The sequence below is a fragment of the Macaca fascicularis genome, chromosome 12, assembly GCF_037993035.2.
Source record: "Macaca fascicularis isolate 582-1 chromosome 12, T2T-MFA8v1.1".
NCBI lineage: Eukaryota > Metazoa > Chordata > Mammalia > Primates > Cercopithecidae > Macaca > Macaca fascicularis.
The window spans coordinates 86,574,129-86,599,121 of record NC_088386.1 but is presented as its reverse complement, the minus strand read 5'-3'; the positions used below and the strand labels follow the sequence as shown (position 1 = coordinate 86,599,121).

The following is a 24,993-nucleotide window of genomic DNA, read 5'->3' as shown; positions in this document are numbered from 1 at the left end:
CACCCGAAGCAGAGGGTGACAGAGACATCAGAGGTCAAACAGGAATGCATACCCACCTCACTTCTGAGTGTACTATAGAATATAAATACATACGTATAAATACCAAAAGAATACTTTTCCTATCAAATTTATTCATGTGTAACTATAACCTTAAACTATATAGTTATACTATGTAAGATTATAACTTCAAACTTGACAATCATTCTAAAGAATGATTAAAAGCTTGTCTTATTACCTTTGGATTTAAAAATACATATGTTCTAGTTCTGAAGTCAACTTTTTGAATTCTCTAGATAAAAAAACTAAGAGACATAGAGAATGTTTAAGAAGAGAAAAATCATATTCAATATTACATGATAATAACTTCCTTCAAAGACTTCCATTTCTTGATAAACTATTTCCTAAAATGCAAAAACAGGAATACCATTCCCTACTGGAATTTGCTTCATGGTTAAAGCCACCATGTCTTTTCATTTCATTGTGTCCCTTCATAGCACACAACATTTAATTCAACACATGGTGACTACTCAGTACATTTTACAGACCCAAATGACGATAAAAGCATATAATAATGTAAGAAAAAATAGACTAGAAGTTAAGAGATCCAGGTGTTCATTTCACCTTTGCCAATATCATGTCAACTATGGGCCTCAGATTCCTTACTTTCAAAATTAATGGGCTAACCCATATATTTTTTATTGTAAGTACTTGAGGATAATTAGTAAAAAAAAATTAAAATCACCTAAAATGAAGGTCCTTAAGAGTCACAAATTTTTGGCTAGGGGAAAAGGCTCATGCCTATAATCCCAGCACCAAGGCAGGAAGATTGCTTGAGGCCAAGAGTTCAAAACTAGCCTGGGCAACATAAAAGATCAAATTTTCATAAATGGAAAAAAAGTTTTTAATTGCAACATTATCTTGAAAAGTAAAATCCAAAATTACTAGATTAAATGACTTTTGGTAGTTTTAACAAAATTTAGGTAAAATTACAACTCTGATATAAAGTTTTCAAGCTGTATTCACTTATAAGTTATACATCTTATGTAAGTTATATTTTAAGAAAACAGAAATACTTTAATAAAGAAACAAAAAACAAAGGAATACATCTCTGAGCTAAGTCTTTAAATGAGTGAAAAAAGAATACTGATTTTTCTCTTTAGCATAATTTTCTGATAAAACTAAATTATAAGGTGATAATAATCTTTATGTCTAATTCCCAGCACAATGAACAGTGTCATTCTTGAAAAAATATTCTAGAACTTTACCATTTTCCAAGGGCCTCTCTTAATTCTTTGATTTTTAAATCAAATCATTCTCTTTAAAGTGCCCTCACATCACTATCCTTTTTATAATTCTGCGAGTTCCTCATCTGTCAGCAGCTGTGCCTGCAATGTAAGCGATTCCCAAATGCTGCTTTCATGGACTTCATGAAATCCTACATGTTTTCAACTGACTTTTAACTTTGCAAATGAACCAATGAATAATGGGATACGTTATGTTAATTCTCATGCTAATTATATCAGGAACACAAGGAACAAAGACAATGACAGATGGGTTACCAATGTTAAGTTGAGAAATAGGGACTAATTTTATTATAGTGTCATGTTTTGACAAGTCTGCTTTTCTGAAACAAATTGGTAACTGCAGGTATTTGAATAATACTCAAAAAGTGAGACTACAACTGTGACTAAAATAGATATAAAACTTAATATAATGTTACTGTTTCAGTTGAGTTTTTTTTTTTTGTTTTTTTTTGTTTTTTTTTGAGACGGAGTCTCGCTCTGTCACCCAGGCTGGAGTGCGGTGGCCAGATCTCAGCTCACTGCAAGCTCCGCCTCCTGGGTTTACGCCATTTTCCTGCCTCAGCCTCCCGTGTAGCTGGGACTACAGGTGCTCACCACCTCGCCCGGCTAGTTTTTTGTATTTTTTTTAGTAGAGACGGGGTTTCACCGTGTTAGCCAGGATGGTCTCGATCTCCTGACCTCGTGATCCGCCCGTCTCGGCCTCCCAAAGTGCTGGGATTACAGGCTTGAGCCACCGCGCCTGGCCTCAGTTGAGTTTTTAAAACTTAAATTAAAATCTAAATTTACCTTTTGAAATTATGTCCTGTTAGGAAATTAGTCAATTTTCATTATAAAAGATGATCTTCTCCATGTCATTCTCACCATTATACAAAAGTTAAGGCTTAGAGTTCGTTTTCATGAATTTGAAATAAACTTACCTCTGTCCATCTACTGTACAAACAGACACACCCCACAAATCAGGACTGAATTTGGCCAGTTGAGGAATATAATCTGCAACCTATCCAAAAGATTGGAAAGAAATGAATAGATATAATATTGGCAAATACTGTATTTTCTTCCACCAACAAATTTCTTATCTCATTTACCTTCTACCAATGCCTAGTTATTTTACAACACTCAGTGGCTTCATAGTCTATCTTCTATAACAATGCTCATGAAAACTAAAGGCAAAACAGAATTGAGAATTATGAGATCTAAAGTGACTTCTCTCAGTCTCTATTATTTATTGTTTTCCAATGCATTCCTTCTTTCTAATGCATTCTTTCTTTCCCGTGTTTAGCAGGAGAGTCTAGCAGAGGAACTTGAACTGTCTTTTTTTGTTTGTTTTTTAAGCAGGAAAAAAGTAAAAAATTTACTTAATCAGGGTCATGGGTGCTAGTAGGGTTTCACTAAGACATTAGGAATCAAGTACTTAAAAATAAGTAGTAAGTATTTACACTGAAGTTGTTACACAGTTGAATCTTAAACATGGACTCAAACTTCAAAGAGTGCACTTATATGCAGATTCTTTTCTGCCTCTGCCACCCCCAAGACACAAGACCAATCCCTCCTCTTCTTCTTCAGTCTAAACACAAAGATGATGACAATGAAAACTTTCAAGGTGATCCACTACCACTTAATAAGTAGTAAATGTATTTTCCTTGTGATTTTCTCAATACCATTTCTATCCTCTCACTTTATTGTAAGAATATGGTATATAGGCCGGGCGCGGTGGCTCACGCCTGTAATCCCAGCACTTTGGGAGGCCAAGGCGGGCGGATCACAAGGTCAGGAGTTCGAGACCATCCCCGCTAACACGGTGAAACCCTGTCTCTACTAAAAATAGAAAAAATAGCCAGGCGTGATGGCGGGCGCCTGTAGTCTCAGCTGCTCTGGAGGCTGAGGTAGGAGAAAGGCGTGATCCTGAGAGGCAGGGCTTGCAGTGAGCCAAGATTGCGCCACTGCACTCCAGCCTGGTCGACAGAGCCAGACTCCATCTCAAAAAAAAAAAAAAGAATATGGTATATAATAAATATACAAAATGTGTTAATGGACTATTTATGTTATTGGTAAGGCTTGTAACAGTAGTTATAAGTAGTTAAATTTTAAGGGAGTCAAAAGTTATACTCAGATTTTTGACTGTGTGTGGGGTTGGCATCCTTACCCCTGCTTTGTTCCAGGGCCAACTGGATTATACTAAAGCTACCCAAAGTTAAAACAAAAGAAAACAAAAACTTTCTATATGAAAATCAAACAGTCTCTAGTATTATTTAGAGGATTTTCAAAACTAGAAACATTTCATTTAATACGGCAGGATATCAGATCTGCAGAAATTCTGAATAAGGTTTTTTAAATTAATTAAAATTTTAAAATCCATCACCATCATCTGAAAATAAAAAAATCTTACTCGATTTCTCTTTAGCCAGAATAACAAAGTTAAACATTTAAAATATTGTAAAAACACTAAATCCAGTGGCTTCACTTAACTTAAATTTCTTAAGCAAAGCTAAAGTGTTTTCTTTAGCAAAACGCAACTACACAATTTACTCTCTAGACCTCAAATTGAGCTGAATTTATTAAGTGATTGGGTTATGAAAATATGTACATCAAAAGCATTACCTTTCCTCCAGACTGCTTTTTAGCACTTTCATATAACTCATCAATGTGTGAGGTAAAAGACATAAAGTCAGGAATGACAAACTTTCTTCTAAAGGCTTGTGTCAACAAAACAATGTTGCTCTGAACACATCTGTGGAATGTAAGAAAAATAATTAATAAATTGGGTACCTTTCAAATATTAGAACTTGGTAATAACAGTAACAATTAGGACACTGTTTAATAGATAAATTCATCATTTTATACAACTAAACTCCATAAATTTTGCTTTCTATATTATTTTCTTTCCTTCTAGCAGTCTTTCAAGTAGTTGCTTGTAAGCTGTTCAACATGTAAGAGAAATAATCTAGATGTGCCTAAAATTGTGTCAAAAACTAAAAGACAAGGCATTCCACCAGGTTTAAGTATTAAGACCATCTGAAACAAGCTTCTTACTCAGAGTTGGTAAACATTCAGCATGATGACATCTGGTTAACAAAATTCAACTGCCTTGGTTGAGATCTTGTTTATTTATCAAGTAATCTCAGAAATACATCTCTTAGTTCTTATATAGCTATTAATAGCATTTCATTTAAAAATTAAACATTTTGCATTTTAACATATTTTTCCTTAATTATATAAACTTTGTTTAGTCAGATTAATTTACCTCTTAAATGAAATGTCTGTTGAAATGCTTGCAAAAATAATGTATAATTTGAAATAAAATTTCATATGTAGTATAATAAATTTTATATTATTTGAGTCACCAAAAATGTTATACTACAATATTCTATTTAATATAAGATATGTAAATACAATGCAGAATAAAAATGTTTCACTGTTAAAAAAGTATTTTTAAAACATAGTAAACCAAGTGGATGGGAGAGCATGACATTCTGAAATCTAATAATTTGAACTGTATTCTGCTTTTTGCTAAAAAGAATAAGCCAGAAAATCAGTATATTAATGTAGCCTTTAAAAAGTTTTGCAAATAGATTACAGCCAATCGTATATTCTGAGCTTCTTAAGTCTCTATAACACAGTAATAGAATATTTAACTAATATTAATAAAGGAAGACTTGCTAACCATGGTGTTAAGCCATAATACCAACAATAACAAATCTTAAGAGTAAGATGCTCTCAGTATTTCTTGTTTAGTCTGTAGTAAATGAGAAATGTTTAAATCTCAATATTTTAATTCAGGTTGTTCTAGATGAAACCAAATTAAAGTTAAAAGCCAGGTTTCACAGTTTATGAATAAGAATTCAGAATAATATAAACTCATTTGTTCAATATAAAATTAACGCACAGTTTAAAAATAAAATCCTAATAGAAATGACTACTGTTTCAGTCATAAGGATCCCCCTATTGACATTAAAAAATTATAGTCCTAATTTCCATAAATTACATATTACTGACACGCTAGAGCTAAGAAATATTTACTTCAAAAAATATAAAAAACTAGCCGGGCGAGGTGGCGGGCGCCTGTAGTCCCAGCTACTCGGGAGGCTGAGGCAGGAGAATGGCGTGAACCCGGGAGGCGGAGCTTGCAGTGAGCTGAGATCCGGCCACTGCACTCCAGCCTGGGTGACAGAGCGAGACTCCGTCTCAAAAAAAAAAAAAAAAAAAAAAAGAAATATTTACTTCAATAAACAATCATTTTCAGATAGTTTCAATGTTAATCTCAAAAATGTTACTATTGTCTTAGTATTTTTAATGTTTCAAAAAGCTTCTAAAATCCAACTTGCAAGTATCAGAGTTGCAAGAGATATACATCAAACACCACCTTTCTCAGAGGAAAGAAAAATAGAATTCCTGATCTTAAACCAGTATTTATATCTACAACAAATCAAATATACTTCCTCATTTTTCAAGAAGTTATAAATGCAAAAATGAGCTGCTGAACAAATTTAAATTATTAACCTACTACCATTTAACTATTTTAATCAGCACCTTTAAAAGGATTTATAATTAACAAAATTATACACTCAGTGAAACTTTATGAATGTTCTGCTGTAGCAGAAGGTGCTGGTAAAGCTGTTGCAACAGCCTTCACTGGTAAATTAACAGGTGACAAAGCCAATCTTGCCTCTCAGGAGAGTATCTAACTGCATACTGATCACCATTCCAAACAGTAAGGTTTTTCTTGGGAGTTATTTTAATATAGATACCATGAGTCTAACTAGGAAATTAGAAGCCATATAAAATGAACTCTGAGGAGGTGCTTATGCTTTTCAGCGAGTTATATCTATCTCTGTCCTTTGTTCAGTTTTCTTATCTGTAAGCTGGGAATAATCATTTTCTTTCCTCAAGTGTTTATAACTAAAAACTAACGAAATGCACAATGATTTACAAGACATTTCTCAACAATAATATTTCATTTGTAAAATAACATAATAAATATGAAATCTTTAAGAAAATCAAACACACAAATAAAAGGCTACCATTCACTTTCTTGCAAAACAAAAAGATCAAAAAATTATGATCATACAAAGAAACAGTTCTAACACCTATAAAGTTAAAAATGCATGAATAAATAAAGGATTAGTTTTCAACACAAATACTTTTACTTCTATTAGTTTTAAGGTTTACTAGCATTAAAAACAATTGACTATCAAGCTGGGTACAGGCAGTCTCTAACTTTCAAACAGGTTATACTCCAAAAGTATACTTAGAACGTATTTTCCCAAGTTAAAAAAAGTCGCACATAATAGTTGTTTCTCAGATTACCGAAAAAGTCTAAAAATATTAATCTACAATGTATTTTAGGTAAAATATTAATACATTGCTTCAACCAAACCTACGCAACTTTATAAATTATTTCTCTGGGGAAAAATGAATCCCATGTTTTAACATCTCCTCCCCAGCTGCATGGAAGGGAGAAGTTTATTTCGGGCAACACTAACTAGATAACTTCTTATATTTGAAAACAAAGAAGGCCGGGCGCAGTGGCTCACGCCTGTAATCCCAGCACTTTGGGAGGCCAAGGCGGGCGGATCACGAGATCAGGAGATCGAGACCATCCTGGCTAACCCGGTGAAACCCCATCTCTACCAAAAACACAAAAAATTAGCCGGGCGTTGTGGCGGGCACCTGTAGTCCCAGCTACTCCGCAGGAGAATGGAGTGAACCCAGGAGGCGGAGGTTGCAGTTGAGTCGAGGTCGCACCACTGCACTCCAGCCTGGGCGACAGATACAGGCTCCGTCTCAAAAAAAAAAAAAGAAAGAAAAGAACATCTCTGAAGCAATCATCTTTCCAGGTGACTGAAAACTATTAAAAGGTTAATAGATGGAGGTTTTGAACTACCTCACTCTAAGAATAAAGAGAGAAATAATTATGCCTATAGACTTGTACTTTTCTACTGGTTGCTCTTATAGACCATAAAACATTTGTCAAGTTAGAAACTGCCTGTATTACAAGCATAGATTTTTAAAAATTGGATTAGTGTTTAAAACAATAGTAATTACTATCTCTTAATATAATTGCAGGTAGAAAATTTAATGTTTGCAGTTCCCTGGCTTAATAATCAAAGGATTTAAATTGTTTTTAATTTCATATTTAAACACAGCAACATCTTTATAAAACATAAATATCTTTTCAAGTATTAAAAACGTGTAACTTTGGGAGGCCGAGGCGGGCGGATCACCTGCGGTCAGGAGTTTGAGACCAGCCTGGCCAACGTGGTGAAACCCTGTCTCACTAAAAATACAAAAAAACCAGGTGGGCACCTGTAATCCCAGCAACTTGGGAAGCTGAGGCAGGAGAATCACTTGAATCTGGGAGGCAGAGGTTGCAGTGAGCCAAGATCATGTCACTGCACCCAGCCTGGGCGACAGTGAGACTCCGTCTCAAAAAAAAAAAAAAAAGTGTAAAATACTGCTTCCACTTAAAATTCCAAAGCAGTTCCCCCACTGATTATCAATAGATCTACCTATCATTACTCTAACAAACTTCATTCACAGACACAACAAAATAATGCCCGCAGAAAGCACTTTAATCAGAATATTGTACAGATAGCTCATGAACACGAAAAATAATCCTTACTGCAAAGACACAAATAAATTTAGAAATGATGTTTTTCTGTCTCTTAAAAAGCAGGTTCTGGAGAGTCAAAATTCCTAACACCAACTGCAACACAGACCTAAAGTCTACACTTTAAGGTCAGCTAACAGAACCAAGAACCTCCTGGTGAAAAGCTGTCAGCAGTGCTTCACAGCATGCCAGGAAACTTCAGAGAAATACAGTTAAATACTTATACCTTCAGATGACTTAATACTCCAGGAGATATCTAGAACAAATCACCCAACCCCCCCCCCAAAAATAAAACAAAAGTAAATACATCCATACATAACAAACTTTCAAAGTAGATGTAGAAATTTTTGGATCCATGTCTGGAAAAAGCCAATGTCTTATAGTAGTATTTACAGTTTTATACTAGTTTCGACTTAAACAGTAGGAGTTTAAAATACTATTTGATTCTTTGGGATCCATTACACACATGTTCATTAAATCTTTAAGTAATCAAACTAATAGAAACACATTAATGAAGATAAATAATAAATACATGCAAATACAGGAACATCTTAAGGCTTTTATCTCCAATGTTGCCTTTAATTCTTTACTGTTTTGAAGAAAATGAAAATAGCCAAAAGCCTATGTATTAATATGTCTGAAGAGAGAAGCAGACAATGCAGATATGTAAATGTGAGGAACACAGTTCTGTCTGAAGCCCTCTCATTTTACGATGTCACCTAAATCACCTTGTGGAAAAGAACTAGAGACCATGCTGAGAAAGCCTGAAAGTCATGCAGATGAACTGGGGATCAATATAAGCAATGACAGGACAAAGGATGTGCTCTACTCAAACTGAATGCAATCTCCAAGTACTGTAAACTGGAAACATCAGTGGCTAAATTTCCTTAGAACAGATTTAAAGAAAGAATACTCTTAGCCTGGTGTATTATAGAACCTAATGTGTACCAAGTTCTTCAAACAAATGATGTTTATAAATCCCCTTTTTCCATTACACAGGAAGCAGTGGCCTTCAAAGATGCAATTTTGTTTTAAAAGCAGAATCACCGTATAGCATAGCAAATCACCATTAAAGGTTTGGCAGAAACTTTTACTTTTTAAAAAGATCTTTGTCTAGCATGACACCATCTGATGTTGTTTGAAGAGTTAATCTTAACATATCCATACACTCTTTCAACCTGGGATCAGACGTTCGCAATCCTGTAGATTTGAGTGCCTGTTTTTAAAAAAATAAGAGTTTGTAAATATATAGTGCAAATAACGTATATGTTTATACCAACTATAAGATTTTACTCCTGTATATAAAAACTTCTACCCAACACTTGAACATGAATATGGCATCTTAGTGTCACTATTACCCACTTTCTGGACAAGTTTCTCATTGTTTCTTTCTTTTTCTTTCACTGATTACCTTGAAATGAGCATGATAAAAATTTGAAAACATAATAAGAGAAATAGTGTCAGTCAGAATCTACATGTCAGACGACCTTTAAGACTATATTTCAATAATACTGTATTTATTATTACTGATTTTTTAAGTTAAGATAGAAAACTATAAAAACTTACTGTAATAAATTTATGAACGGGTATTTTCTCTTGTCCTTCCGCAATTGTATAGAACAGCAAATCTTCCAAGCTAGGTAACAGACCCTGTTTTATTTTACTGAAGAGGTAGAAAGAATACAAAATTAATCTTTGTATGAACATTCTAATGGATTTTAACTAAATCCATTGTTAAATAACCATTGAACTAGACTACAGCTGAGCTGATATACCCAAGACTACAGTTATAATAAAAGTTGATTTGCCAAAATCAAATCAGTACCACTATAAACCACACTGAAAAACAAGTTAAAAAAAAAAAAGAAAGAAAATTATTAACACATATTTTTTAATCCCAGGTTTTGAAACCCTGATCATCAACTCTAGTTGTGCTAATGCCCAGCCATCCCTTATGGTGATGCCTTCCTATACAGCCCAGTACAATCACCCAATACAAATTACAGAGCTCAGCAAACATTCCAGTAAGACTCAACACTGTTCAGTTGTTTTGGGGGTTTTCTAAACATGATGACTATATTTACATATTATTCAAATAGTTAACCTGATTATAAAATCTGGGAGAGACAGCAATTAACTATTGGACAGTAGTTAAGATCAAGTGCACAAGTTCTTGAATCCTGGCTGTAATACTATAGTTGTATAACCTTGGGTAAATGAATTAACCTTTCTGTGATCCAGTTTCCTCATTTGAGAAAGGGGATAATAGTGCCTCCCTCATGGGGTTGTGGTGAGTATCAGTTGGTTCAATACATTCAGTATCTTTAGAACATGCCTGGCAGAAAGTAAGACCCCACTGACAGTAGTTGTAGTTATTATTTCTAAAGTGATGTAGGTTTACATATCCTCGTCAGCCCTTTGCATCCATAGATTCAACCAACACAGATAAAAAATATTCAGAAAAAAAAAACACACATTCAAAAGATAGTATAAGACCTATGTACATGGCATTTACATTTTATTAGGTATTGTAAGCAATCTAGAGATGATTTAAAATATAGGGGAGGGTATATGTAGGTTATAGGCAAATATTATGCCATTTTACATAAGAGACTTGAGCTGTGGGGGTCCTGGAACCAATCTCTTAACATATACAGAAGAACAAGGCAAGACTGTATATATCAAATTCTACAAATCATAAAGACTATTAAAAGAAAAACGTTACAGGCCGGGCGCGGTGGCTCAAGCCTGTAATCCCAGCACTTTGGGAGGCCGAGGCGGGTGGATCACGAGGTCAGGAGATCGAGACTATCCTGGCTAACATGGTGAAACCCCGTCTCTACTAAAAATACAAAAAAAACTAGCCGGGTGTGGTGGCGGGCGCCTGTAGTCTCAGCTACTTGGGAGACTGAGGCGGGAGAATGGCGTGAACCCGGGAGGCGGAGCTTGCAGTGAGCCGAGATCACGCCACTGCACTCCAGCCTGGGAGACACAGCGAGACTCCGTCTCAAAAAAAAAAAAAAAAAAAAAAAAACGTTACCAATAAATATGCTTTAAAAATCTTAATTAACTAGTGTAACACTAAGATGCTATGATTAACCAAACTTTTAAAAAATGAATGTCACACAAATGTTTTTTAAAAACATATAGCTTTATCATTAAAATATTTAATGACATATCCTGACATATAATTATTCCCTGAAACTATTTTTGCTCTTAGACAACTTTAAAAAATGCATTTGGAGCTGGGTGCGGTGGCTCATGCCTGTAATTCCAGCACTTTGGGAGGCTGAGGCAGGAGGATCACTTGAGGTCAGGAGTTCAAGATCAGCCTGGCCAACATGGTGAAACCCCATCTCTACTAAAAATACAAAAATTAGCCAGGCATTGTGGCAGCTGCCTGAATCCTGGCTATTTGAGAGGCTGAGGCAGGAGAATGGCTTGAACCCAGGAGGCAGAGGTTGCAGTGAGCCAAGATCGCGCCACCGCACTCCAGCCTGGGTGACAGAGTGAGACTCCGTCTCCAAAAAAAATACATTTGGGATGTTTTAGTAATAATAACTACAATATATTGATCACTTACCTATGTTCTACACACTGTGCTAAGTGTTTTACATGCATTCTAACTTAATCCTCCAAGGATCTTACGACAGAGGTACTATTGTTATCCAAAATATAGTATAATTTCTAGTATATACTAGAAGCTCAACAAATTTGTTATTTGTTCAAAAAAATGAGTACCTCTATTCCCATTTCACAGATTAGGAAAGAGAGGCTCAGAGGTTAAGTAGCTTTCCAAGGTTACACAATGGCAAAGATGGATTTTTCTGACTCCAAACTACTAGTACACTATACTGGCTCTCTAACTTACCAGCTTGTTATTACTTTTATAAGGTACAAACAAGTTTTCTCGGTCCTACCCTGATCTAATACCATTAAACACAGCTTAACAATACTCACTACCTAATATTTAAAGAAAAACTGAACCAGCTGTCAAAAAATCAGTGGATAATAACATACCAATTATTTACAGCAAATGGCTGGTCAAATACACTTCAGATAGTGGTAGTTTATCACTTTAAAAAACTGCAGAATAAGCTTTCTATGTATTTATCACACCAGTAAATGGTATTTGCTTTGCCTAAAAGCTATGTAAATAACGTAAAATATATGCTTTTTTAGCCTTTGGCTAAAAAATTAAAGTGACCATGTTATTGCCATAGCTAGCAAAAAAAGATAAATGTTTACTTGCTTTTAAATCAGAAACTAATTTTTATCTATAGAGGAAAGAATTTAAGCCAGTCCTAAAAAATAAGCTCACAAAATAAGCTGTCAAAACTGATAAAGAGAAATTACTACCTATCTCAGCATTTGAAACCTCAGATTTTGATCTGAGAATGATCTAGAGAACAAGCATATTCAAACATTCTCCAACTCTCTACCAGGCAGAAACTACTCAAGATCATTCATGCCTTACCCCCCGCCTTTCTCTTCCTAAATTAATTCTTTCTGGTAATTCTTCACAATAATGTATTTTTCACTAAAATTCAAAAGCTAAAAACTATAGCTTTCAGTAACTATATAGTAACTAGGAAATCCTTGAGAAAAGTATTTAAGTTTCAACGACAAATAGGATTAATCGTCTTTCTAATCTTATCATCAACAATTATGAATAACCCAAATGAATCCTCCAGATTCCTCTGGAGAGAAAAACATAAAATGGTTATGATATTCAGCAATTCAAATAGGATATAACAGAAGATAATCTGAATGAAAATCCTTATTTCTCACCTTTTTACTACTTCTCCAACTTATACTCTCTCTCTCATTTCCTTTCTAAATTCTGCCTTTAAGATCATTTTACCATCATATTATTTCTTTTTATTACCCATTCCTTCTCCTACTTTAGCCTCACAAAATAACTGTCTTAAAAAATAATTTAATGAAAAAGAAGAAAAATCCCAAGTATTTAACTATGCCATATATGACATCATGTTAGACATCATTTACAGTCTAGAAGAAGTAGGAGACATGTACATAAAAAGAGGATTTACAGGAATGGATCTATGACATCCAGACTTTGGAAAACTACTTCACTGTGGTCTAATAAGGTCAAGCTTTTTTTAGATGAAGTGGAATTTGAGCTAAACCTGAAAGATGGGTAAAAGCTGGAAGCATGGCAACAGAAAAGGATTTCTGGCAAACAGACCAAAGGGATGAAAGTAAGCATTTATTTAGTGTTTATAAAGAACAAAAAATAGCTAGAGCACAGAATATGTGAATTAAGGTACTTGTTTCTACCTAAAAGCTATTATATGAATACTTAATTTTTTAGTGTTGAGAATACATATATATATATTCTGGTAAATGAGGAGACTACCTTCCAAAAACTACATTATGTTTAAATGAGGGGCCAACTTCTGCAACATGAAAAAAGGAACTGTCTTTGCTTACCCCACTGACCAAATTAGTTTCCCCATACCAAAGGGGGAATTCATATTCCTCAGTCTGGTATGCAGTTCTCTATAAATCAGCTTTACACTATTTATTCCTAACTTATTCCTTATAATTCCCCAATGTAACTGACTAGACTCATTGACCCGTAAATAAGTACTGCTATCTCATCTTTATTTTTTTTTTAACCTATCATCATTCTGTTTAAAACCGTCCTCTCCCTAAATCTTTAAGCCACCAATGATCATTTCAATTGTTGCACAGGACTTTGCCCCCACCAGATTCTCTACACTCTTTAGCATTCTCTGGTATCACTAAGTGTTGTCATTTTGTTGTACCACTTATTACATGCCAAGCAATAGTGATAAAGATCCCTAAAGTAAGGTTGTGGTCTAGGAGAAATATGACGAAAGCCATGTGGCAAATACTACGGTAGAAGTGTTTTTCAAAAAGTATCATATTAGCAAGTACAGATGAAGTATTTAATTTTGCCTTTATGGGTAGGGGAAATCAAGAAGGTTTCTAATCTGTAATTAGGAGCAACAAGGCAAACTCATCTTCATCAGTTCAAAAATCTTATAAATAAAAAACTATCAAAAGAAGAAAATTTTTTTAAAAAATCCTTACTAAGAACTACAAAATGAACAGAGGAAAATAATTGAAACCAACTGTACAGTCTTATTTTGTTAAATAACATTTCATATCACCCAACCGCCCCAAACTATAAAGCTTCAAGGCTGGGGTCAAGTCTTCCTTAAATTTTTTTTTTTTTTTGCATAACTCTTAAAACACATAGTATAGTATGGTAAACCTATGAGACAATGAAAAACTATCTTTTCAAGTGGGATTTTTAAAAAATGAGGCCTAATAACATAATACAATTATGCCTTCATTTAAGAATAATGATCCTTCAGGCCGGGCACGGTGGCTCAAGCCTGTAATCCCAGCACTTTGGGAGGCCGAGACGGGTGGATCACGAGGTTAGGAGATCGAGACCATCCTGGCTAGCGTGGTGAAACCCCGTCTCTACTAAAAAATACAAAAAAGACTAGCCGGGCGAGGTGGCAGGCGCCTGTAGTCCCAGCTACTTGGGAGGCTGAGGCAGGGGAATGGCATAAACCCGGGAGGCAGAGCTTGCAGTGAGCTGAGATCCGGCCACTGCATTCCAGCCTGGGCGACAGAGCGAGACTCCGTCTCAAAAAAAAAAAAAAAAAAAAAAGAATAATGATCCTTCAGATGATATTTAGGGTTGTTTTAAAATCAGTGTATCATTTTGAATTTATAGTAAGCTGACTGGTAACTGTCTACCAACACCAGCAAATCAGCAGATTAATAAACCTATTAGATGGAAAGTTGAATTGATGGTGGCTGACCATATAATAAAATAGCATATTAGAATGAATGTTAAGTCTAACAAATTGACAAATTCTACTTATCATCCAAGTGATTTTGCCCCAAGGTGGAATTTAAAAATAAAAACTTACATCTTTTAAGGCTTTACTGCTAAAAAAAGGACTCTCACTTTCTATCATATTAAAACCCTATGATGTAAATTAAGGTGGGTTAATTGTACCCAATGTACAGATAGAGTCCCAGAAGAGTGTGGTGGCATGCACCTATAGTCCCAGCTACTTTGGAGACCGAAGCAAGAGGACTGCTTGAGCCCAGGAGTTCAAGGCTGCAGTGAGCTATAATGGCACCAATGCACTCCAGCCTGGGTGACACAGTGAGATTTCATTTCTGAAAAAATTTTTTTTAATTTAAAATTTTTAATTTAAAAAAAGAATTTGCTTTAAGAGTATCAAAGTCAAGCAGCATGTCCAATGTCACATAAATCTTAAGTGGCTGGACCAGAGTTAGTCCTATAAAGCTCATTCTTTGTTCCCAGTTCCAGACTCTTCCTGCTCTGCTACCTCATGCTCTCAGTGGTTAGCACTCTATTTTAGGAAGAATATCTGTAATTCTTGAACAATAATAAATTTCTAACCAAAATGCAAATAAGAGAACTAAATTGGTCTGCCTTGATAAAACTGCATCCTATCAAAGCAAAGATGAGATTATAGTCAATTAGGGCTGCTGTTTTGACTAGATTTTATAGCAGAAATTCATTTAAAAGCACACCAAAGTAAAAAGCACAAAAGCCACTTTATGTGAGGAAATGGTCAGGCTGTCCCTGTCAGTTCACAGTAATCTTTCCGTACGTTTGCATGACTTCAGAAGTTTAACCCAAAAGGCAGTCTGGCTGTCTCAGGTGGGAAGACTACGATCTGGAGAGATCAAGTCTATATAACATCCAACTCTGTTAGTTTTTCCAATAACTCATTTCTTCAGCCAAGTATTCTTTAATAAATCAGTCTAGATGGAATAATACAGATACTATATGAATTCTGTCACTGCAATCACTCTGATACCACTATAGATGACCTGTTCAGAATAAATAAAATACATAGGTAATTACTGAAAGACTTCAGCTACACACAAGGAAAAATGAAACAGCTATAAAACCGGAATGGGCTGCCTTCTAAGGGAGTGAACTCCCTTGTGAAGGCAGTATTCAGGAGGAGATGAATAACAACCTATAGGGAGTATGTAACAGAAGAGAAGAAAGCAGCAGCTGGGGAGAAAGGTTTGTAAGATCTCTTATAATCCTGAATCTAAAAAAATTAATTATATAAATTGAATTAATTTGCTGCTAATAGATGAAAAAAGAAAAATCAAAACAAGTCCTAATACTGTCTGAACTTGTTTAGGTCATTTAATATCTGTGGGCAGCTTATATAATATGTAAAATGAGCTGGAATTAAATGTTCTTTAAAGTTACTTCCAAGCCTAATTCTCAGTTTTTGAGTTGCTAAAAATAGATTCCTCCAAATCACTACATTAAAGTGAGATCACAAACTTTATTCACTCACGACTTACATACTTTTATTTTACACATTAGCATATTCATCTAGGTCCTAAAACTAACAGAAGTACTTAATGTCACTGAACTAGGGAACTTAAAATGGTTAAAATGGTAAATTTTATGTTATGTATATTTTATCACAATTTTTTGAAAAAGCTAAGCAGAACTGGATACAGAAGGTGAGAGTGAAGGATTGTTAAAGTGGAGACTTGAAGAACAGTCAAACGATACAAGATACAAAAATCCACAAAAGAACAAACCCACCCTTAAGAGTACTGGTTAAAGCAGAACCAATCAAGGCATGAGAGAACTTACCAATAAATACATTTTAGTGCAGGGGTAGGCAAACTACAGCAGGGGCCTCCTCTTGTTGTAAATAAAGTCTTATTGGAAGACTGCCACATCCATGTACCTATTTTTTGTGGCTATTTTGCTACCACTGAGTAGTTGTAGTAGTGACTAGAGAACCCCAAAAGCCAAAAATATTTACTATTTGGCCTTTCAGGGAAAGTGTGCCAGCACTTGTCTTACAGCACCACTGTATTATAGTGCAGTATAATAATGCTTCCTGGCCGGGCGCGGTGGCTCAAGCCTGTAATCCCAGCACTTTGGGAGGCCGAGACGGGCGGATCACAAGGTCAGGAGATCGAGACCATCCTGGCTAACACGGTGAAACCCCGTCTCTACTAAAAACACAAAAAATTAGCCGGGCGAGGTGGCGGCGCCTGTGGTCCCAGCTACTCGGGAGGCTGAGGCAGGAGAATGGCGGGAACCCGGGAGGCGGAGCTTGCAGTGAGCTGAGATCTGGCCACTGCACTCCAGCCTGGGCGACAGAGCGAGACTCCGTCTCAAAAAAAAAAAAAAAAAAAAAAAAAAAATAATGCTTCCTTAAAATACACATAAGTTGAACAAGAAATGTTAAACTCTACTCATTACACTGTTTTAATATGGCAGAGAAATATGTAACATTTACTAGGGAGACTTATTTCAAGAATAGTTATAAATTTTTTAAGTTTGATGTTTGAGGGTACCAGTGAATATGATTGGACAACGCTGATAAACAGGAGCTGTACAAATTCATACATAACCTATTTTCATACTTTTCTTTCAGTGTAATGGTGCTTACTATTCTTATACAACCAGAATCAGGATATTAGAGTAGAAAAGGAGGCAGTATAGATTTACAAGTTCAAAATTTAACAGATGTGGTTCCTTTGATTTTCAAAACTATGGAATGTTTTTTACTGTTTTGGATGTTTCCCACTCATAATGGGGGGGAAATCTTAAAAGTATCAAAAGGAGGCAGGAAAAACAATGCCGTTCTCATAACAATGTCATTTTGGCTTATTTCCTTCTATTACTTTTTCTGAGCTTTTTAAAACAGCTTGAGATCATACCGCAAGGAAAATTCTGTATTCTAACTTTTGGCCTAACATTACCTTATATCCCAAAAAGTATCTGCAAACATTTTAAATGACTAAATAAGAGACTCTCATATGAATGTACCATAACTTACTTAGCTATCCCACTAATGTTGAACATGAGTTTTTCTCTAGTATGCAAAACACTGCACCAAAAATATTAGGAAATAAATCTTTCCAACACTTCAGTTTATTTTGTGAACTTAGATTCCTAAAAAGGTATGAATACTTTTTAAGTTCCTCATAGAGCTTAAAAATTGCTCTTTAGAAAGTTTACAATCCCATCAAAAATTGAAGGACGCGGCTATGTCACTCAAAATATCACCAAGAAGACAGTTTTAAAAATCTTTTTTAGAAGCCTGTACCAGAAATAGGCAAAAATATATTTCTTAATCCTGAAAGCTATCAGTTTTATTTATCATACAACATCTACAGTTCCATGTTTCGAAAGTAATGCTTTTACTATAAACATTTCTTTATAATGAATGTTACATATCAAGCAGAGGACACTTCCAAATGGAAGTCAAGGTACATTAACATTTTGCTTCTACTACTTTGCAGGGGGTCAGAAAATCACTAAGTGCAGTGATCACTCATAAGTAATGTGTTTCATAACCAAAGCAATTTTACACCTGAGTAGATTTCAGGGTAAAACTGTAGTAGCAGTATCTCTATGTGAAAGCTATGTACCTCACTTAGAAATATCAGTAATTAGTAACTATTTTTATAAATACATCTGTTCACTCAGCTTTCTTAAGCATTTCTCTTACTAGCAAATGACTTAAAGGTGAAAAGGCACAGACAGGCAACTGTAAAATATAACCTTAATTTATGTAAGATTTAATATGATTGAGCTCCCTCACACAAATTCTATAATTAGGCTTTCAGTTTATATAGTCATAATTTTTCTTCATTTCAAACATCACGAGAAGGAAGTAGTACAGCCTTTTACTATGAGCTTTTTTTTTTTTTTTTTGAAATGGAGTCTCGCTCTGTCACCCAGGCTAGAGTACAGTGGCACGATCTCGGCTCACTGCAACCTCCACCTCCTGGGTTCAAGCAATTCTCCTGCCTCAGCCTCCTGAGTAGCTGGGATTACAGGCGCCCGCCACCACGCCTGGCTAATTTTTGTATTTTTAGTAGAGACAGGGTTTCACCAGGTTGGCCAGGCTGGTCTTGAGCTCCTAACCTCAAGTGATCCACCTGCCTTGGCCTCCCAAAGTGCTGGGATTAAGGGCATGAGCCACCACGCCCAGCCTGATTTCTTTTAAATAACTTTTTAAAACTCAAAGAAACCCACAAATACCTTCAGCAAATTTCTTTCGAGGTGACATTTATCTTTGGACCAAAATAGTGCCACCCCTCCCTTTTAACTGGCCTACATATTGCCTCATAAAAAAGGCGGAATTCTATTTGGTAGTCATTTCATGGATAAGGTGACTCTGAGGTAGGCAGACTTCTCTATAAAAGAGTAAGGTCTGGAAACATGCAGCTAAAACTCAAGGAGACTAAACCCCTCAGAATCTAATTATTGTTTTTCAGTGAATTTCATCCAAATATTAATAAAATTATATATCAACAGCATGAGTTTGTTAATTACAGATCATGAACAAAGTTATCAATGACTAACTGAAGCACATTTCAATATAAATATTAGGCCACAAAAATGTTATGACATATAGTTATTGGTACCTTTTTCACTTGCTTTTATAAAAACAAAAAACTGGGCTGGGTGCAGTGGCTCATGCCTGTAATCCCAGCAATTTGGGAGGCCGAAGCAGGCAGATCACAAGGTCAGGAGGTTGAGACCATCCTAGTTAACATGGTGAAATCCCATCTCACTAAAAATACAAAAAAATTAGCCAGGTGTGCTGGCACGTGCCTGTAGTCCCAGCTACACGGGAGGCTGAGGCAGAAGAACCACTTGAACCGGGAGGCAGAGGTTGCAGTGAGCTGAGATCGCAGCACTGCACTCCAACCTGGGTGACAGAGCAAGACTCCATCTCAAATATAAATAAATTAAAATAAAATAAAATAACAAAAAACTAAAACTCACTGATAATCATCAACTAGAAAAAAAATTTAATAATGAAGAAATCAAAAATAACTAAGGAAAAAATTAAACATACTTTCCAACTTGATTTTAGTTTAAGTGAATTGTAAATGTTAACTTTTAAAATTAAAAACAAATGCAATACTGAAGGATCATAAAAACACATGCCAAGGTTTTGTCATTCAATTCTAAAACTTAATATTTATATCTGCCAAATACTAACTCAACTTCCTTACTAGTATTGTTCAATCTACCCAATTCAATGTTTGCTGAAATTCATAAGCATTTCATCTTACTTTGAAATTCAATTTTCAGGCTGGGCACGGTGGCTCACGCCTGTAATCCCAGCACTTTGGGAGGCCAAAGAAGGCAGATCATCGGAGGTCAGGAGTTCGAGACCTGCCCAGCCAAAATGGTGAAACCCCATCTCTACTAAAAACACAAAAATTAGCCAGGCGTGGTGGCCTGTAATCCCAGCTACTCGGGAGGCTGAGGCTGGAGAATCGCTTGAATCTGGGAGGCAGAGGTTGCAGTGAACCAAGATTGTTGTGCCACTGCACTCCAGCCTGGGTGACAGAGTGAGACTCCATCTCAAAAAAAAAAAAAATTCAATTTTCGTAGTATACACCTCGATGATTTTCTTTGCCCTTCATTTTCCATTTACTAAATATATGAACTATCAAAACATAAAGCTGAACTATCAAAAATAAATCCATACTATCTAAAGATAGCTGAAATCATTTTTGCTTGCACTTTTACTTTTAAATACAAATATATTTTGAAGTATGCTTATTTGTGTAATTACAAATATTTCTGAACGCCATGACTTCACGTAGATGTGCAAACATCTAACTACCACCTCACAGGTATGCAGTTTTTAACAGAAACTACCAAACTGCCCTCCAAAGTAACTGAACTAGTAATTTATACTTCTATTAGCAATGCAAGAGTTCCTATTTCTCAATCACTTGATTTAATATCTGCCAATCTGACAAGGGGAAACTGACCTCATTGTTGCTTTAACAGAAGACTTTCAATATTGCATCCTGTATGAATTATCTATTTTCCAACAGCATACATATGCTGGTATTTTTCCAGCCCAATTTCTGTTATGTATCTGTTTTCCTTTCTCATTAAAAAATAAATGTCCAAATAAAAAAACTTAATAACGCCCCTGTACCTCTATCCCTCTGACTCTTCCTAGGGACTCTTCACTAAGATAGGATATATACTTCTGGACTTTAAGGAAATAAGTATAACCAGCTTGACAGAGAAAAGTATGATAAAAATGTCCATATGGGCAAGTGCTGGCATAAACCATAACATAGTTTGTGACTTTAATATAATGCTCATTCCAGTTCCTGTTGGTTTTCTGGAAGTAGAGTGATATTTTCAAATTAAAACTCTAAAATTAATCTCATAACAGCATGCAAAATAGGTTGAATTGGAGAAAAGAATATTGGGGTACAGACTTAAAATCTGAAGTCATCGGATATGTGGCGACAAATGTAAGAACAGAGCTTTAGATTAAGAGATGAAGTATTACCTACACAAAGATGAGAGTCAAAGCTGAAATAAGGGATATGCTGTTGACAAGGGAGACAAGTGGGAAAGGGGCAAAGGCCTCAGCCTCAGGGTTCACCCAGTAAGGAAATCCAAAAAGAATTAGGAAAGAAGAGAGAACAATTTTGAAAATGAAGAGAGACAAGCAAAGTTGGTTTTCAAGATGACAGAATGAACCATAACAAAATTAAGTAAGATCACTATAGAGAAAACTGAGCAAATATCATTACTTTTTTCTATATGATATTAAGATGTTCCTATCCTAAACTACACTAAAGTTGTGTAATGGAAACAGCATAGTCTAAGATGACTTTAATTCAGAGTTTATGAAAAAAAGGTAAGGTAACTTGCTTATATCCCACCTCCTTTCAGAATATAAAGTAAATAAAATATAAAGTCAGGACCAAGGAAAGGAGGAAACGCAAATATCTCAGTCATGTGAACTGATGAAATTGGTGTGGTTAAGCATCAAAGTTACTCTGAACTTATTTATCAACAGAGCAAAAGGTAAACAGTGCAACTCACATAGTTTCATATAAGACAGATGTATAGCAATTTCTCAAGATAAACATTTTTATGGAAACTAAAAACATTAAAAACCTTCATGTGCAAGCCTGAAATTCAAAGGTCAATCTCTTTAACAGGCTTTACAAAAATGAAGCAGAAATTTTTTCTCATTTATTTAATAAATAGTTATGTGTCATTTAACACACGCCAAATACTGTTCTAAGCCTTTTACAAAATGTTAATTTAATTTTCTCATGGTTATTTCTTAATAATACTACATAAAATCTGGCACAGTCCTGAGTGAGTGCTAGCATACCAGGTGGACTGCTGATTGAGGGATGACCTATGCTTTGGAGGCTAAGCATTAGAAAGGATAACAGGATCAACTGGGAGCTTATCTCCCAGGATAAGAGAAATGTTTGTCACATAAAGGCAAAATGAAAGGAGCCAAAAGAGGAAAGCTACATTTGGAAACCAGATCATCCAGGAAATAGAAACTTTAACCAATTAAAATACTTTCTTCACAACCTTGAGGCCATTGCTAAAAGGTGACTTGTATTAAGAAGGCAATGAAACTAGAAACTTCTGGACAAGTAAATCACAGAAGAAGCTCAATTTCCTATTTGACAAGTGGGAAAAAGGAGAGGCACTAGAGCCACTGCAGAGACACAGACCTGAAGACATAATTTTACTAGAAAGCAGTTCCCATCCTGTAGCCTTTAAGATTAACTTTTAAATGGTAGTGACTGCATTTTGCAATTCTGTAACTTGGGCACTTGTATGTAAACTCGTTACTTGCTTGGTAAACCCGATGATGTTAAAGTGAGTCCCAGATGAGATTAAGCATCATACTAGTCCCTAAAACATGAGAGAAGTACAAATTTAACAGGAGTATAGCTTTTCAGAACTTGAAAGGATTTAAGTCATCTAACCTAAGATATTAAATAACTTGTCCATGCTCAGGACGCTATTTCGTGGCACAAAACCAACATCACAAAATACCACAAACTTCGCCCTTCATCAAGTGCTTTTTTCAAATAATCTTTTTCAGTATAGGAGAAGAACTTCAGGAAAGTTTTTGGAAGGTCCCAACTTCAATTACAGGAAAACATCAAGCAGGCGTGAGATTGAAATTATAAGAATGTTCTCACTTTCAGTTTGACTCTAGAGCTGGAACTCTAGAGCTGGAAATAGCAGCAGAAATAAAAGGGAAGCAAAACAGGTTAGAGTGTCAGCGTACAAAGCCAGAAAAACAGGTATAATGAAAGCAGGCCGGTAAATTTTTACCCATTTTCGGAAAACAAAGTGGTCCATTTGTATTACATAAGACTAAAATATTTAGGAGACTGCTTTGCATATTGTTTAAGAAAAACCAATTTTGCTTTAAGACTAAACTACTGCGCTGTACACATACAGGATGAGTCAACATCCTATCACAACTAAGTCACAAAACCTACTTAACTCAGATTTTTCACTGAGTTAGTGTATTATGTCACATTTCATCTTGGCTATTTAACTTTTATTTCTAAAAATCTCCCCATCTCACGGAAGACCTGACAGGCCAAAGCTGGTCCCTAATGCAAACAGGTGGTCTATACTGTGTGCCCCATCTTCTCGGCCACATAACCCGATTCCTCCTAATCTCACTTCTGAAACATTGTTTCCGGTGCCCCAGATGGCTCTACACGTGCCTGATGTAGCCACTTCAGAAATATAAAGAGCTCTCTGTCACATCTGGTTTCCAACGGGATGATGGCAGAAACCAAGGGAGGGCAGGCAAAGCGGAAACGAGCCAGGAAAGGCGACAAGTCAGGAAGGTAAAGGCTCTGCTGAAAGCCCAACTCCTGAATGTCACTCGGTGGAGATGTTCGTGCGGCATCGCCCACGAACGGCTGGGGCGGGCGGCCAGGCGCTGCAGCCGCGAGCCAGGGAGCTGAGCACGCGGCGCGGGCAGGGGAGCGGCCTCTCTTGCGCTACGACGCCAGGCGAGCCCATCAGGCCCCACCGCGGCCCCACCCGGGCGACCCCCGCCGGGGGCGGAGAAGGGAAGTGGGAGCCTGGCGGAGAGACGCGGGCGGGGAAGGCTCGGGCGGGGCCGGGCCTAATCACATGGCGCAGACGGCGCAGGCCGCCCGGCACCTCTTTCTTTCTCTTTTCTAGAACCTCGGTTCCTATCCCGCCCCACCGCAGGTCCCCACACACCCCGAGCCTGGGCCCCGAGCGGAATGAGGCCTCCTGCGCCTCGCGGAGACACTCACTTTTCACCTGAGGCCACCAGCTCTTTGCCCTCGCTGTTGCCAAACGCGTCCGTCTCCCCGGGGCTGTCCTTGGGGCCGGGCGCCGCCGGGGCAGCGGGTGGCGACACCCCGGGCTGCGGATGCGTGCTCCCCTTGCCCAGCTCCTGCAAGATCTCCGAGGGAGAGCTGGACAGGCCCCGCACAAGGGGCCCCGCCGGCCAGCCGCCCCCGCCCCACCACGGGTGGAGTCGCGCGGCGGCAGCTGGGCCCGCGGCCGGCCGTCCCCCGCTTCGGGGACGCCGGCACAGGGTGACCAGGGGCTGTGCCCGCCGCAGAGTCGCGCTCACGCCGGCTGGCGACCGCAGGAGCAGGTCCCGCAGCATCGCCGAGCCTCGCAGCCGCATCATACCGCCGGGTCCGTCAGCGGCCGCTCAACAGGGGAGGATGCTCCGGGCGTGGGCTGCCGCTTTCCTCGGGGAACGCGGTCTGTGGCGGGGCAGTGAAATGACAAGAGGAAAGGGCAGCGACGTGGGTGTGGTTCTGGCTCGGACTCCCGCAGCGGATGCGGGTGCTGCTGCTGCTGCTCCTGCTGCTGCTGGTCCCTAGGTTCGCCGCGACCGGTTCTCTTCACACCGCCTAAGGCTCTGCACTGAGGCTAAAGCGCAGGGGAGGGCTAGAGACATTCGGCTCTCGCCGACGACCCGCCCCCTTTGCCCGCTCCGATTGGCTGAAATCCTCGACCTCTCTTTTGATTGGCGATTAGGGCAGTCAAATTTCTCTCGGCTCTGGGTGCGCGGAGAGTAGGGCGGGGGATTGGTGGGGAGCGGGGAGAGGAGTCAAACTGACGTGTGCAGCGGATGAGCCAGGCCCGGCTCCTCAGTAGCCGCTTTCCGCGCGCGGTGCCAACTCCGAGGCTAGCCTAGTTGGGTACTAGGGGCTCTG

At 37.4% G+C, this 24,993-nt stretch overlaps 1 protein-coding gene across 6 annotated transcripts in view; it reads right to left on the bottom strand.

Annotated features, from left to right (window-relative positions):
* Positions 1–24,702, bottom strand: part of GLS (glutaminase) — an 87,222-nt gene extending 62,520 nt beyond the window's left edge. For all 6 annotated transcript variants that reach the window (XR_012421317.1, XR_012421315.1, XR_012421316.1 and 3 more), the window contains exons 1-5: positions 24,073–24,702; positions 9,478–9,574; positions 9,006–9,127; positions 3,903–4,032; positions 2,222–2,301 (exon numbers count right to left, since the gene is read on the bottom strand). Coding sequence is in view for 3 of the 6 variants with exons in the window: in XM_005573771.4 (XP_005573828.2) it covers positions 2,222–2,301; positions 3,903–4,032; positions 9,006–9,127; positions 9,478–9,574; positions 24,073–24,458 (815 nt within the window). In the remaining 3 variants the exon portion in view is untranslated. The remainder of the gene's footprint in view (positions 1–2,221; positions 2,302–3,902; positions 4,033–9,005; positions 9,128–9,477; positions 9,575–24,072) is intronic.
* Positions 24,703–24,993: the final 291 nt, after the last annotated feature.